Below are 17,140 nucleotides of genomic sequence, written 5' to 3'. Positions count from 1 at the left end.
AGATTTATAAATAAATACATTCACTCACCCCCAAACCATGTGGTCAAATGTGTTATGGTCTTATGAGATCAAGGTTGAACTTTTTGCCCTTAATTCTGAAAGACATGTTTTCCACAATGACAACAGCTCAGCACCTAAAGATCACCATACCCATTGCCAGGCATGATGGTGGCAGTATTATGTTTTGTGTTTGCTGTTCTGCAGTTGGGACAGGGGCGCTCTAGTCAGGATCAGTAGCAGAACTAGCAGCGGTGCAGCCGGTGGCTTGCACCAGGGCCGGCTGTGGTGCAAGGACCCATAGCCGCCGCTGCACCCGCCGCTAGTGTCCCACAAGTGTAGTGCCTACCGCAGTGAGAGATCGGTCAGCACAGTAACAAACACATAGCCGCCAGCGTTCTTGATGCTCCAGAACGCACATCGAGGCCATTGCAGGAATTAGTGGCCCCCATGAGTCAGGCAAGTGCTTCTTTGAATAAAATATTTACAATATAACTCATTTGAGTGAAGCTACATTACTTCTCAATGTCAATAGGCAGTTTGTTTAATGAACAGTAATAATAATCTTTCAACTATTAATGTACTGTACATTCTAGCAAGCTTTATAGTACTTAGTGAAATAAATTTTTTGCATATTTAGGGTGACAGTACAATTTTTATTTTATTGAGTGGGATACAGAATATACATTACAGTGACCTGTATGCTTTATATTGCAGGAATCTGTTTCCTCTTACTCATGCACAGCAATCAGTACCATTTATTGGGTCTGTGCTGCTCATATATATTTCAATATTACCATCAGCAGAGATTACATGGGATTTACCAGTTGTTGTGACTGCTATTGTCAGAGGGATTTCTGGCCATGCCATTTTTGGTTAGGGTCCTATATATATAAATTTGTAATCATAGATGAAGAAAAAAATGAGCACTCCCAAGGTGGAACTTTTTCTACTGAAATACAACCTGGTAATCGAATTTACCCAAGTAAATATCTTTACAAAAGGTGTCCATAAGTACCGTGTCATCGTTATTTACTGGTATGCTGAGGTAATAGATATCCCACAATGAAATCTATTGTGGATTTCTTGTATGGAAGCTTGCTTCTTCTTGCTTCTGACTGTATCAGGCTTCTCAACTGCGAGTCAGTCCTGAATCCTGGGGCTTGAAAGGACAGAGCTCATAGAGATATAAGGGGGATTACACCAAAAGTAGGTGTTCCAGGGTAGTGTTTGGTCAGATTGGGGGTGGGGCCTATTTTGTCCCACTTCTGTATGTCTCAGTGTTGGTAGGTGTGCTGCAGACAAGTATTGCTTAGTCTGTTTTGATCAGACCTAATATTTTACTAATACAGTTGTGACAGGGGCGTATCTATAATGGGTACAGGGTGCACAACGGCCCCGGGGTCCAGGGGGGCCCACACCGAACACCCTGCACCCATACTTTTTATACTTACCACCCTACACAAATGCTTGCGTTTTGAGCATACACAGTAGGGAAATCGCTGGAAAAATGGCTGCCGCGCCATTTTCCTGATGTCCTGCTAATGTGAAGCAGACTCCGGGCATAGACTAGTGCCCAGAGTCTACTGCTGCTGTCAGTTCACTGGCAGTCACCGGGGAGAGAGGAGGGGGCCCCGAACGAGGAATGCACACGGGTCCCCTCCTCTCTTAATAGGCCCCTAAATTGTGATCTACTGTATATGTAATACTGAAAATACCCTTGAGTTCTACTTGGCAGTACAGTATTTAGGATACATGCTGCCAATACAAACAGCAGCTGGAAAAAAGTGATAACAAATATTGTGACTTCTATACACCTGCTTTATAATAATAATAATAATAATAATAATAATAACAACGTATATTTCATTCATCTTCACTGAAGAAGGATGCACAAGCTAATAAGTAAAGGTGTGCTTACACACACAACTGTGACTTCTCAGGCACATTTTTGCACAATAGAATATAATTGTTATGTGACTATTGTCCAGAACAGATGTAGGTAATCTATGGCACATACAAGGGACTAAGCCACGTACCTCTTGTCAGACTGTATTGAGAAGCTTAGTTTCATGAGTTAGAAATGATTATAGTGTTATCTCAAGACTAAAGCCGGCCATACACGGTGTGATATGCACCGTGCGACGCGACGGGGAACCCGACAACTGACATATCGGGCGGTCCCCACTGCCCGATATGCCGCAACCCCCCTCCCCCACCTGCATAGCGCTGCATGGGATCGCACATCGCATCCCCAGATCGACTGATCCTGCAGTAAGATCTGGGGGTGCGATGTAAAGCCCCATGCATGCTGTCCGATATAACAGCTAAATCGTACCAATATGTCAGATTAGCTGATTTATCGCACCATGTATGGGCCGCTTAAATTTACTGCAGCTGCCTAGAAGTGAATCTCACCCTCACCACAGGACAGACAAGCAGAGCAATGATAACAATATAAACAGCGGTAAACATCGGCTACAGGTGCCAGTAGCTCACACCTCAATTAAGGTTGGTGACCACTGATCTAGATGGAGCGGAGCTTGAGTAGGACATACAGACCACCAGCTGGTGATGTATGGAGGTAGCAGAGCAGGTATAGGCAGTATGCACTATATACAGTCAGGTGAATAAATATTGGGACATTGACAGAATTTTCATATTTTGCCCTCTATTCACCACCACAATGGCTTTGAAATTAAACAAACAAGATGTGCTTTAACTGCAGACTTTCATATTTAATTTGAGGGTAATTACATTCAAATCAGGTGAACGGTGTAGGAATTACAACGATTTCTATATGTGCCTCCCACTTTTTAAGGGGCCAAGAGTAATGGGACAAACTAAACAATCCTAAATCTAACTTTCACTTTTTAATACTTTGTTGCAAATCCTTTGCAGGCAATTACAGCCTGAAGTCTGGAACGCATAGGCATCACCAGACGCTGGGTTTCATCCCTGGTGATGCTCTGCCAGGCCTCTGCAAATGTCTTCAGTTCCTGCTTGTTCTTGGGGCATTTTCCCTTCAGTTTTGTCTTCATCAAGTGAAATGCATGCTCAATCGGATTCAGGTCAGGGGATTGATTTGGCCATTGCATAACATTCCACTTTTTAGCCTTAAAAAACTCTTTGGTTGCTTTTGCAGTATGCTTCGGGTCATTGTCCATCTACACTGTGAAGCGCCGTCCAATGAGTTCTGAAGCATTTGACTGAATATGAGCATATAATATTGCCTGAAACACTTCAGAATTCATTCTGCTGCTTTTGTCAGCAGTCACATCATCAATAAATACAAGGGAACCAGTTCCATTGGCAGCCATACATGCCCACGCCATGACACTACCACCACCATGCTTCACTGATGAGGTGGTATGTTTTGGATCATGAGCAGTTCCTTTCCTTCTCCATACTCTTCTCTTCCCATCAATCTGGTACAAGTTGATCTTTGTCTCATCTGTCCATAGGATGTTGTTCCAGAACTGTAATGGCTTTTTTAGATGTTGTTTGGCAAACTCTAATCTGGTCTTCCTGTTTTTGTGGCTCACCAATGGTTTACATCTTGTGGTGAACCCTCTATATTCACTCTTGTGAAGTCTTCTATTGATTGTTGACTTTGACACATATATACGTCTACCTTCTGGAGAGTGTTCTTGATCTGGCCAACTGTTGTGAAGGGGTTTTTCTTTAACAGGGAAATAATTCTTTTGTCATCCACCACAGTTGTTTTCCGTGGTCTTCCAGGTCTTTTGGTGTTGCTGAGCTCTCCGGTGCGTTCTTTCTTTTTAAGAATGTTAAAAACAGTTGATTTGGCCACACCTAATGTTTTTGATATCTCTCTGATGCGTTTGTTTTGATTTTTCAGCCTAAAGATGGCTTGCTTCACTAATAGTGACAGCTCTTTGGATCTCATATTGAGAGTCGACAGCAACTGATTCCAAATGCAGATGTCACCCCTAGAATCAACTCCAGACCTTTTACCTGCTTAAATGATAATGAAATAACGAGGGAATAGCCCACAGCTTTTCATGAAATAGCTTTTGAGTTGATAGTCCCATTACTTTTGGCCAAAAGTACGCAAAAAGTACGCAACAAGTGGGAGGCACATATAGAAACCATTGTAATTCCTACACCTTCACCTGATTTGGATGTAATTACCCTCAAATTAAATCTGAAAGTCTGCAGTTAAAGCACATTTTGTTTGTTTCATGTCAAAGCCATTGTGGTGGTGAATAGAGGCCAAAATATGAAAATTCTGTCAATGTCGCAATATTTATACAGCTGACTGTATAGAGGCCAGTATGCAGGATAGTCTGGTAGTGGTCCAGAACCACATTCTTTATTACCATGACATCACATGCGCTTTTGTCCCAATTCCCACCAGGGCAAATGTTGGGAGGTATGGCATACTGTAACTGCCCATTGGCAACTTAACATTTCTCTGCAGCACCTTTAATTGAGTACAATCTGCCAATGTGTCCAGCTAACCAATTAAGGTTAAGCATCAAAAACCTTTCCTCATGTCCCATGATATGGCACTACAGCTATGGTACCAGTGCTACATATCCTACTTCAGTGCAACAATCAAGAAATGGTTACCTACTAAGCTTAAGCACCTTTTCAAGTAAACATTTTTATTAGAAGCATGAACAAACCTCCATGGTTTGTAAGTTGTTTTGACAACAGAGGGATTAAAATAAATATTTTAAAAAAAATAATTTACAGGTTACAAAACATACTGATTATAAGTTGGCATAGTTAGTGTAATATTACCAGAGGGTTTTCACAGCCTCTACTGCACACATCACAAGTAACACTGCTTTCATAATTGGCAAGTTTGCAATCTATCTTGATTGCAGAGGTTTTTCTTAAAGCTCTACGCAATTGTGATTCTAGGATATTATTATAAATTGTCTACAACGGGTTTGAACAGCATTGTTAATACAGCCGGTTAAGAATTTCGTTATGGTAAAGGACCTTTAAATTTCAAATACAACTCAATGTGCATGAAACAGAGACGGGTAACATTCACAAACATACAGTATGAACAGTTTTTCGGGGACAATACTGAATGCTGAAAATATTGGTTGGAAGGAGCATTTGTGCGAAGGGGAATTTATTTTTTCCTATGCACACCAGAGTTCTGTAGTTCCACTGCATTGACAGAAAGCCCTTCAGAAATCCTACATGAGTCATGTACTTTGCTATAAGGGCAAATAATTTGAAATACCTTAATTCTGTTTCAGCATAAAATTTATTTTTATAGCTAATTATGAATTAGACGTCGTACATATATGTTTATGCATACTGTAAGATTCTTTTCATTTTGGATCAACTTGTATTTAAATCTACTGGTCCACTGAGCACAGATTAACTAGTTTTTGAAGAATACCAATCACTACAAAACTATCCATATAAAAAGGACCCTTAAAAGCTCTTACATTCATTTTTTATCATTTTATTTTATATATAAATTTTCTGAAACACTTTTACATAAATTAACTCCTCTGAGACTAATATTTGATGTACAGTAAATTGTAATTCCTATAAAAATCCATAAACAACTTGTTTCACATAATTTACAAAAAAAACGGATTCCTTTGCTCAAACTTGAAGAGAATTCTACTTGCAATAGTTTTTTTTTTTTTCAAGGCAAACCATGTTAGAGCACTGTAAAATCGGTATTTAAAGTCACATGGTAGCGTAAGTCACTTGTGCCAATTCATGTCCTTGTTCTATAAAGCAGCACAGAAAAAGCAGTCGGGTTTGTCTATAAACAGTAATTTTGCTCCACGTTTCAAAATGAACAATGATATATACCACATCCTATGCAGAGAGAGAGAGAGAAATCGAGAAACTACTCTTGGTAAGCAAAGGTCGACATTTCAATAATATTCAGAAACACTGTACAGATATTTTGTTTGATTCTTTTTAAATACAGTGCCTGGATGAACATAGGTATAAGCCTACTGCAAAATCTATAGGCTTTACTCTCCAGTCCGAGTGCAGTGATATGCATATGTAAACATTATCTTAAAGCAGATCACCTTAAGGTCATTCATAAAAAACAAAGGGGTTTTGCAAACAGCATATTCATTCCCCAGGAAAGCTCTCTTATTCGCAGAGTCTGATAGAGATTGTGCTACAGAGAGGATATTTGAACCAACGTACTGTTTCGGCTCAAATAGCTATGCAGCAAAACATTTCCGTCTCCCTTTTAGAGGAAGCACGCGTGTTATGTCTCTTTGGCAGCCTCAGCAAGGCCGGTGTGTTACCTTTTTCCAATCTCGCTTTGTCTGAGAAACTGTATATTGTAAGAGCTGTCTGCTAACTCAGGGTATTGCTCCACAGAGAGTACATAGTACCCATCATATCCTTGTACTTTCCCAGCGCTTAGCAGCTGCCTTTTCTCTCCTTCAGTCCACAACCTAGCGCCCTCTTCACCATCTCTCACCCTCTGCTGCTCTCTGGCCCAGGCGTGAGATAGGGCTCGCTGTCTAGCTTGCTCCAGGATCCGTGCTTTCTCCTCGTCAAGGGTCATGCCATAACGTACATGCAAGGCAAGAGCACCATACTGCATTTCCACATCAGCAAACCTGCGAGTTCTTCCATTCACTACTGTGGTGGACTGGGATACTGTTACATTAATGCCGTTTTCTAAGGCTTTACGGCCACTAGTCAACCTCAGGGTTCCAAGGTCGCTTTCAGGGGTGGTGGCTTTGATGAAATAGTGGGTGTCTCTTCCCTCGATGGTGAAATGTAGGTTCTCCAGGTAAAAGGCGCTGTTTAGAACGGCTGCAACCTTGATGCAGTCCTCATTTGCAATATTGAGTACGTTAGTGATGACTTTGCCTTCACTGACAGCCAGCATGACGCCTTTCCCAATTAGAGACTTCACAGGCGCAAACCACAGCCACGATTTCTCATCTCGGGTTTTAGGCCTACTAATCTGAATCTCAGGGATTTTCCCTAGAGACAAGAAGGCCTTTGCCTGTCTCGAAACTTGCTGCTGCACTCCAGAAATTGGCTGTTGAAAAAAAAAAATAGTCAACGTAAATAATTTAATTGCAAATATGACAAAGTGATATAAATACATTACATTTTGGACATGTTTGCTTTTTGTTTTCCTGGTTTCAAAGCTATAATAACCTGTCACTACTCTGTACAATTCACTAGTATTTATGGTCAATAGGATTGAGTAATGTGACATTTCAAACCTTGCGTCCCTTTTTCCTCCACTTATATTACAGAAGTGTTTTATTCCACAGTGAATATGTTATAGTAAATGGTGCACATTAATCTTCATATCTTTGTATTAAACAGGTGAATTCTCGCCCTTAAAGTCAACCTACTGAATAAACAGAGCAGTGTGCAGCCCCAACTCAAAATAGATCAGCTTTGCTTTATCATGCATTTCCCCTTGCAAGGTAATTACTCAAAACAAGCCACTGGCTTATGGTTTATATTTCACATAAGATATAACATTATGATTCATTGGTCCATAAGACTTTCTTCCAGTCATCAGCAGTCCACTGGCGGTGCTTCATGGCCCAGCAGGCCTCTTTTTCATTGCTTCAGAACAGCCTCGGCTCCTGCCGTGGCTGGTCAGGGGTCTGTAATTGTGTCAATACGCAGGATCATGATTCCGCACATGAGCACGGATAAACAAACCAGACAACTTCTAGGGACTGCATCGGCTGCAATACCTAGAAGCCGGGAAGGGCTACTGTTATAGCAGGGGAGTGGGTTCCCATGGGAAAGACCATCTGCTATCACAGTCCAGACTGGCAGTCCCAGGTGGAAACGACACCCCACCTCCCCCTGGGACTGCCTGTGCATCATATGACTAACAAGGATCGCTTTCAATGGGAAGTCACTGTCACTGCTAGGTAATTCCTGCAGGTGTTGGATGTTCCTGGGGAAGCTGCAGCCAATCAGTAAAATCCACCACTGGACGTAACTAAGTAACATGTTACCGTTTCCCTAAAGAAAAGGCTGTTTCTTATCATTTGGAAAATGACATTATTTTTCAGTATTTGCTGAGGTAAAACTTGTAGAGCACTGCAGAGACTTTGTGCTGCCATGTAAATAATAACAGTGAAACAGTGTACCATGGTCCTGCAAAGAAAGCACCGTACTGCGCCTATGCGCGGATCTGTTCAGTGCTTGTGGAGTTAAGGAACTCTGAATTAATACATTACACTGGGGGAATTTCACATTTGTTTTATTGTCAAAGTTTGATGGATAGTTCCCTCTGTCCCTGGCGCTAGTAGCCTGAAGCAAATGATAAGCACAGCATAGTATTAATGCCAGTCACTTTTTTCTTAGTCATTAACACATAATACATGTATCTGTTCACCAATTAAACTGACTGTCATCCGGTATTCTGCAATTAAATTTAACACCGATATTTCATTTTTCTGACAAGTGAAATTAAACCCATCACTGTTCCCCACTGGCATTTTGCTTTTATACTACCCATTTCCTCACTTCTAGACAAAAAAGATACATTAACATGACATTGGAATGCGTGTAAATATATTGATTTTCTCTTGCTACTAGATGTAATTTAGCTCCAGTGTAAAGGCACATACTGTAATACAAGTACTAAATTTAGGAAGAACTTCTTGTAACCATTATATATGCATAATGCATGCAGCTCTTAGGACCACAAATGAACCTCCGATACCTGTGATATGACGAAGATCTTTAATGTAGTGAACATAGGCCCTGACTCAGACCCTCTCGCAGGTCTGAAGGGCGTTATTCTTTTGTCCGGCCTTCTGGCCTCTCGCTAAGCTATGGGTGACCGTCAGGCTTGCGACGAGACCCTTGTGGTAGGGTCTCGTCTGCCGCAAGCCCAGTGAGCTTCCGGCTCTAATAGAGCCGGAAGCTCACTACTGACATCACTGGTGATGTAAGTAGGGCCGCCCCCAAACGGCAGACGTTCCTTCGGGAACGCCTCTGTTTGGCAAGCCACCACCCCGACCCGCCTACAAAACGGGGTGAGCTGTCTATCAACATCGACAGCCGCCCCGTTTGTAGCGAGCCCCGGAGCGAGTGAATCTCTCACTCGCTTCGGGGCGTGCACAAACCGCGCGTATGCACTGCCCGGCCATCGACCCGCTTGCGAGTAAGGAGACCTGGAAAACATGTACTGTGTGGGGTCCTGAGGACAGAGTTTGAGAACCTGTGTCAAAGGGGGACAAACGGGTGTTCACACCCTATACCTCAATGTGTCACTGCAGGTTATAGCTGCGCTAAGTACCACGCATACTTCTAACAGAAGAAAATCAATTTAAAAATGCTTTGCTCTCTGAAGCTATTTTTTAGAATGGTTAACGCTTTTAAAATATATTTATTTTTTTAACATTTGTTTATTTCTTAATGGAGTTCCAATGAAAGACCACGTCCGGACTTTTGATTCGTTTGCTCATATGAGAACCGGGTAGATGCGTCAGACATGCCCCCATACCCTCACACTGGCTGGAAAAGCAACAAGTTAATGCTTAATGGTGCAACCAGTATCACAGAGGCAGCCGATTATCGCTCAGTGACATCTGCATTATTTTAATTGCTGTGATAGGCAATTAATTAATATCTGCCTTAGATTGGGGTCTCGATACTGTACTTTCATATTCATATAGATTGTCTCCCACTAGAGGGTGACATGTATGCTGACAGGATGATACGCGTACATACTGTAACCCCATTCATTTTGTTTTTCTCACTCTGAGTAGTTTTAAACTATGCAGATTCATTTTTGCTATATACTTCTTCTAAGCGTATGATGAGAGAGAAATAAATCTTTTTAATAGACACTCTGGGCTTTTGTTAGTTGGCATGACTGGCTTTCAATTACACACTGGGCGATTTGCGCTGCATTGAACATCCCAAATAAAATGAAAGGATGACATTTTTGTACACATTACTTTGAATTTGCAATAGGAACACTTTATAGCTGGCTGTTATGTGTTTCATTTGAATATTGCATAGTAAATATGTCCTCTGCTAATGCTGAGCATGCATGCATGTAAGGCTATTAAAGTGGATACAGCACCTATAGTGGAGATAGCCAGGGGTGTATCTATAATCATACATGCCTACCCTCCCGGTTTTCGCTGGAGGCTCCCGATTTTTCGGGTAACCCCCCGCAACCCCGGAAGGGTAGGCATTTCTCCCGCATTCTGCCCACTTCCTAGTGAAGTGGGCAGAATGAGGAGAATACCCGCGGCGATCACGGGTCTCCGTGAAGGGGGCGGGGCTTAAGCCATGATTCTGCATGAATCACATCATTTGGCCCTGCCCCCTATGTAAATTGCACCCAATTGCAGCAATTTAACCACGAGGGGCGGGGCTTAATGACGCGAATCTTCAAGCCCCGCCCCCGTCAGCCCCCTGCTGCTTCTCTTACCCGGGAAGAGAGTATTAAAGGTAGGCAACTATGTCTATAATGGGTGCAGGGTATGCGGTGCACACGGGCTCCTGGGTCCAGGGAGGCCCATGCTGCACACCCTGCACCCGCAGTCGCCAGAGTGAAGCAAAAATCACAGGTAAAATGGCCGCGGCATTTTCTCTGTGACTTGTGCATGCGCAGAAAGGATGTCCCAGGGAATAAGGCGCGGCCACCATTTTCCTGGAGACCTACACGTGCACAGTAGATTCTGGCAATAAGACAGACTCTACAGCGCTGCAAGAGAGGGGGGGCCCAGGGAGGCTGCACATGGGCCCCCTCCTCATTTAAGATACCCCTGGCCATAGCGTCAGACAAACCAATATTCTGACAAAGAAATATTTAACTAGTAACATTACTGAGACACGTTGCACAAAGTGACTCACTGTGCGGTGTGGTGTAATCAGATCGTAATGCATTCTCTTGTTTATTGGATCAGACCATAAAGTATGTGGTGCACTGTGTGCAGCTATATGATCTATGTATAACACAAAGTAAAGCACAGAATATAAAAATAAAAACCACAAGAAACTTACCGGTACATCATCCCATTGCTGACTCTTCAAAAGTTCATAGGATGGTTCCGATAGATCAAGTTTAGGTGCTGTGAAGCCAGGAATGGAATTGTGTAGATAGAACCCAAATGTCATCAGCCAGCTGTTAACATCTACAAAGACATATAAGTTGCGTTAGCCCCTGAGACAAAACGTGCACATACTGTACATTGATAAAACTTTCCAGGACAATGTTAAATACATTCTGTATTAGTCAATATAATACAAAATAGACATAAAATATGTACAAGGGAGAGTCAAAAATTATCCGCACTCCAGTTATATTAAAGCTTCTGTTGGGCGCACTGTCTTATCAACACTTTCCGTACTAGGTCGCTGTCTCCCCAGTCACTGCTGTGCAGGTTTGAACGTGTTACGTCAGTTCATTTGCGACTGTAGTGCAAGAAAAAATGGCTGCCCCACTTGTGATTTGCATGAAAGAAGAGTAGCATACAGTGATTTGTTTTTTTGTGGTCTGAGGGTGCGTGTAGTGCCGATATTTATCAAAGATTATCACAGTATGGAGAAAGTGTTTTGTCGCAAATAAGTGTGTATGAAGAATGGATAGAAGAAGAAGAACCAAAGAAGGTCACATAAGTGTCAGCCATAAAGAAGGAGTCGGACGCCCGTCCACATCCACGACTGATGAGTACATTGAGCGTGCATGTGAACCATACTTGCCTACCCTCCAGATTGGTCTGGAGCCTTCCGAAAATCGGGTGCCGCTCCCGACCTCCCGTGAAGGCAGGCAAGCCTCCCGGCTGCCGCCGACCCCTCCTATCCCCCCCGCAATTACATGTAAAAGTCCCGTAGCGTGGCGGCCGGTGACGCGATTCACACGGAATCGCGTTATTTTGGCCCCGCCCCCTGCTTCACAATGCGATCGTGTGGCTCCGCCCACCTCCCCACCCGCAAACTCTCGTTGTCAGGTCGGCCCCGCCCCCGTGTACTGACACGCCCCCCAGTCATGCCGATCTGGCTGCTCCCTCCTGAAAGGGGCAGCCAGATAGTCGGCAAGTATGATGTGAACTGATTCTGTTGGATAGATGAGTGGCAGTGGATTAAGTTGCAAATAATTTACAAATCAGCCATGGATCTTCCCATGCAATACTCCATGACAGACTTGAGTGAAGACAGCGGTGCATTTGTGGCTCGCAGCTCAGCCTAAAACATTTTTAATGAAGGAATATGAAAGCTTGTTGACAGATGGCAAAGTGTATTGAAAAACAGGGAGATTATGTTGAAAAATATGTATTTGTCTTTTCTGAAAGTTGATTAAAATAAATTCTACAGCGCTCGCTCTAAATCAGGGCCGGTCTTTTTTTTTTTTTTTAGAATGGCCTCCTGGCCGCTCGCATAGCTGTGGGTGACCACCGCGACCATCGGGCTTGCAACGAGACCCTTGTGGTAGGGTCTCGTTGCCACAAGCCCCAGAGAGCTATCGGCTCAAACAGCCGAAAGCTCTCCCACTGAAATCACTTGTGATGTCAGTGGGGCCGCCTCCAGACGGTAGGCGTTCTCATGGGAACGCCTCCATCTGGGCAGCCACCCCCCTGGCCCGCCCACCAAAGGGGGCGTGCTGTTACTCAACATCGACAGCACGCCCCCTTTGGTAGGAGACCCGGAGCGACGGCTTGCCCGTCGCTATCCGGGTCTCGCGCATGTGCACGACGGAGCCGGCACCGTCGTGTGCATGCGCTCTGGGCCACCATCGACCCGGTTGCGAGCACTCAGCACTTGCGACCGGGTCTGAATCAGGCCCAGAGTGTGGAAAATGCTTGACTCGCCCTCGTACAACATATACATATGCACACATAGATATGAATACATACACAAAATACTTATATATATATATATATAAATAAATATATATATATATATATATATATATATATACCGTCCAGTTTTGTAAGAACGGCACTCACCAAAACAAAAAAGTCAGCTTGTTGGGGTGCATAACTCGGGATACCTAACAGAATCCATCCATAGGTAGCCACATACAAATGCAAAGGAAGAGAGAGCACTCACCAATCTTCATACAGTGGGTAGGCAACTTTAATTATTCATAATATCACCTTGTTCATATTGTTTAAGGTGATATTATGAATAATTAAAGTTGCCTACCCACTGTATGAAGATTGGTGAGTGCTCTCTCTTCCTTTGCATATATATATATATATATATATATTCCACAGTCTAAAGAGGCGGCACTCAGAGACTTCAGAATAATGTGACATACAGGTCGTTTCGGGGACCGTATCCCCTTTCTCAATACAACTTGTCTTGATACGGTCCCCAAAACGTTGACTTGTATGTCACATTAAAGTTACCCCGGAGGGGGTCTTTTTTCACTTTATTCTGAAGTCTCTGAGTGCCGCCTCTTTAGACTGTGGATTATCTATGGGGAAGCAATACCCCCTAGGAGGGCACCAGAGCCCGTTCAATTCTATGGACTGGTGAGTGCTGGGTTTCTCTGGAAATATATATATATATATATATATATATATACATACCAACTACCGTTCAAAAGTTTGGGGTCACTTAGAAATTTCCTTATTTTTGAAAGAAAAGCACTGTTTTTTTCAATGAAGATAACATTAAATTAATCAGAAATACACTATATACATTGTTAATGTGGTAAATTACTATATTAGCTGCAAACGTCTGGTTTTTAAAGGAATATCTACATAGGTGTATAGAGGTCCATTTCCAGCAACCATCACTCCAGGGTTCTAATGGTACATTGTGTTTACTAAGCGCGTTAGAAGACTAATGGATGATAAGAAAACCCTTGTACAATTATGTTAACACAGCTGAAAACGGGTTTGCTCGTTAGAGAAGCTATAAAACTGGCCTTCTTTGAGCTAGTTGAGTATCTGGAGCATCACATTTGTGGGTTTGATTATACTCTCCAAATGGCCAGAAAAAGAGAACATTCATATGAAACTCGACAGTCTATTCTTGTTCTTAGAAATGAAGGCTATTCCATGCGAGACATTGCAAAGAAACTGAACATTTCCTACAATGGTGTGTACTACTCCCTTCAGAGAACAGCACAAACAGGCTCTAACCAGAGTAAAAAGAGAAGTGGGAGGCACCGGTGCACAACTGTGCAAGAAGACAAGTACATTAGAGTCTCTAGTTTGAGAAATAGACGCCTCACAAGTCCTCAACTGGCAGCTTCATTAAATGGTACCTGCAAAACGCCAGTGTCAACGTCTACAGGGAAGAGGCGACTCCGGGAGGCTGGCCTTCTAGGCAGAGTGGCCAAGAAAAAGCCATATCTGAGACTGGCCAATAAAAGGAAAAGATTAATATGGGCAAAAGAACAAAGATATTCGACAGAGGAAGATTGGAAAAAAGTGTTATGGGCAGACGAATCGAAGTTTGAGGTGTTTGGATCACACAGAAGAACATTTGTGAGACGCAGAACAAGTGAAAAGATGCTGGAAGAGTGCCTGACGCTATCTGTCAAGCATGGTGGAGGTAATGTGATAGTCCGGGGCTGCTTTGGTGCTGGTAAAGTGGGAGATTTGTACAAGGTAAAAGGGATTTTGAATAAGGAAGGCTATCACTCCATTTTGAAACGCCATGTCATACCCTCTGGACAGCGCTTGATTGGAGCCAATTTCCACCTCCAACAGGACAATGACCCAAAGCACACCTCCAAATTATGCAAGAACTATTTAGGGAAGAAGCAGGCAGCTGGTATTCTGTCAGTAATGGAGTGGCCAGCGCAGTCACCAGATCTCAACAACATTGAGCTGTTGTTGGAGCAGCTTGAAAGTATGGTACGCAAGAAGTGCCCATCAAGCCAATCCAACTTGTGGGAGGTGCTTCAGGAAGCGTGGGGTGACATTTCTTCAGATTACCTCAACAAATTAACAGCTACAATGCCAAAGGTCTGCAATGCTGTAATTGCTGCAAAAGGAGCATTCTTTGATGAAAGCAATGTTTGAAGGACAAAATTATTATTTAAAGTAAAAATCATTTTTTCTAACCTTCCCAATGTCTTGAATATATGTTCTATTCATTTTGCAACTCATTTGATAAAATCAAAAAGTCAGTTTTCATGTAAAACACGAAATTGTCTGGGTGACCCCAAACTTTTGAACGGTAGTATATATATATATATATATATATATATATATATATATATATATATATATATATAATCCAATATCACAATATATTTACTTGTCTGAAACCTGTAGAAAAATCTATTTTGGACATAAAGCTAATTAGTTATCTTGTATGATTGTACACATGTCACTTCCTCTGTATACGGCATTAGTTAAACAAACATATGCATGTCATTTCTTTGACAACACAATCTACTTTTGGACTCATCATAGGGAATACTAAATTGGCATTTCCTACAGACAGGGTACAAGCAGAGGCTCAGGTGGCTGCTGGCTCATCTCTGCATTTCCCATCCAGCCAAGGTTAAATAACCTGTGATAAACCTGTAGTCAAAGCAATGGTGATGTGCTTGTTTCCAATACACCTTTTGTCAAAAAGAGGTCATCTCATTTCTATGGCTAATAGAGAGCATTCTCCCCTCTGTCGTGTAAATTAAAGAAATTCTTCAGGAAGGTAGAATTCCAGAAGAGCGGACTGCCAAGTCTCTCCGAAATGCTCATTTATACAACATTTTATTCAATTACCCTCCCTTCACAGCAGTACACAAAAAAGGTAAAATCACTCACGGAAGTAACAAAGCACAGCATAACTTGTGAAGGGGAAAAAGAGAAATGTCAGTTCTTTCTATTCTATTTGTTTTATCACTGGTATCAAGGCAATTTAATAGATGAGAATAAGGCAGGAAACAGACAGGAACCTGACTGCAAACCGGTTCCAAACATAAAGAACCTTCCTTTGAAAAATGGCAGACCAGTAAGAAGTTGCCGGCTTGGAGCATCTTATTGGTCCTTCTGCTCACACCCATCTCTGCAGCCATTTTAAAGTGTTAAACAGAAAACAACTGCAGCTGCTTGATTACAGAAATGGTGCAGCACTGGCACCTGGGACGCAAGTAAGTAGTAGGTAAGTGAACATGTGATGTGTATGTGGGAATGCTGCTGTGGGAATGATTCAATGGCCATTAAAACCTGTTTACATTGATTTATTACAAATATATAGGCTAATTAAACAAATAAAATAGTTTTATCTGTGCAGTTCTGCAGCTCTCCTGTGTCACACAATCCAATTGTTACTGCATTTGGGTTGCTAAATTTATAGTAACCTAATGCTAAACTCATATAGTCTGAGAGGAGGTTAAACACATTATTAAAGATGGTACGTAAAACACAATAGTCAATTTATATTTAACATTTCAGGATTATCTGCAAACACATTGTAGTCGTTCCCTAGACGAGAAGCCTCATACATCAATTAAATAGTTGCCTGGGGCAACTGTCTAAGAGGTTAGATTTGTGCAATCAAATGCCATCAAACTTGGAGCCATTAATCTAAAAGACACCTAAGCCTTAATAGTCTAGAGGAAATATATATGTGCTAATTACAGGTTCCAGTGCCCTATACCATAGAGCCATATTTTATTACGGGTAAGTACTGCAGCATGGTGTACAAATGGCCAGGCAATCATTGGCCAGCAGTACTCAACTGACATTGAATAATACCTCAATAAATACTTATATGACGTGAGTTCTATTACCAGTGATTTATGTTGTTCTCTAAAATCAATGATTTGTTTCCTTTGGATTTATATATCTCATTATAAAGGATGACTCCCACAGAGGAAACATGCTCTCATGCAAGAGAGCCGCAATGTAGTATAAACATAAACAACATTATAAGAATATAGTAAGCAGTGACAGAACTAGAGAATGAATGCTCAGGTGCAAAAATAAATATTTTGGGCTCCTTGCCTCATCCCCCTCTCCTACCCTCACTGAACACCCCTGACATGCAGGCAGCCGGAAGCACCACCTAGCTGGTACTATGCTGCGTTTGACCGGGCATTCATGATCTTGAATTGTCTGCCAGTCATAGCGAAGCTTCTCAGAAGAGAATTTCTATTTGGAAATAAAAGAGAGCAGGAATTTATACCTAATGGAAGTAGAAACGTATTATACATAAAGTCTGCATACATTAACTTCTAAAGTGAGGCAAATAA

General features: G+C 42.1%; 1 protein-coding gene across 1 annotated transcript in view; it reads right to left on the bottom strand.

The window, feature by feature from the left end:
* Positions 1-4,607: 4,607 nt before the first annotated feature.
* TENM3 (teneurin transmembrane protein 3) overlaps positions 4,608-17,140 on the bottom strand; it is a 776,836-nt gene continuing 764,303 nt past the window's right edge. Inside the window, exons 29-30 of the mRNA XM_088446965.1 lie at positions 10,984-11,114; positions 4,608-7,021 (exon numbers count right to left, since the gene is read on the bottom strand). Coding sequence (XP_088303091.1) covers positions 6,266-7,021; positions 10,984-11,114 — 887 coding nt within the window. The 3' untranslated portion in view covers positions 4,608-6,265. The remainder of the gene's footprint in view (positions 7,022-10,983; positions 11,115-17,140) is intronic.

The sequence above is a fragment of the Taudactylus pleione genome, unplaced genomic scaffold, assembly GCF_031769625.1.
Source record: "Taudactylus pleione unplaced genomic scaffold, aTauple2 ptg000408l, whole genome shotgun sequence".
Taxonomy (NCBI): domain Eukaryota; kingdom Metazoa; phylum Chordata; class Amphibia; order Anura; family Myobatrachidae; genus Taudactylus; species Taudactylus pleione.
The sequence above is the reverse complement of the archived record's forward strand: the minus strand, read 5'-3'. Positions and strand labels throughout refer to the sequence as shown.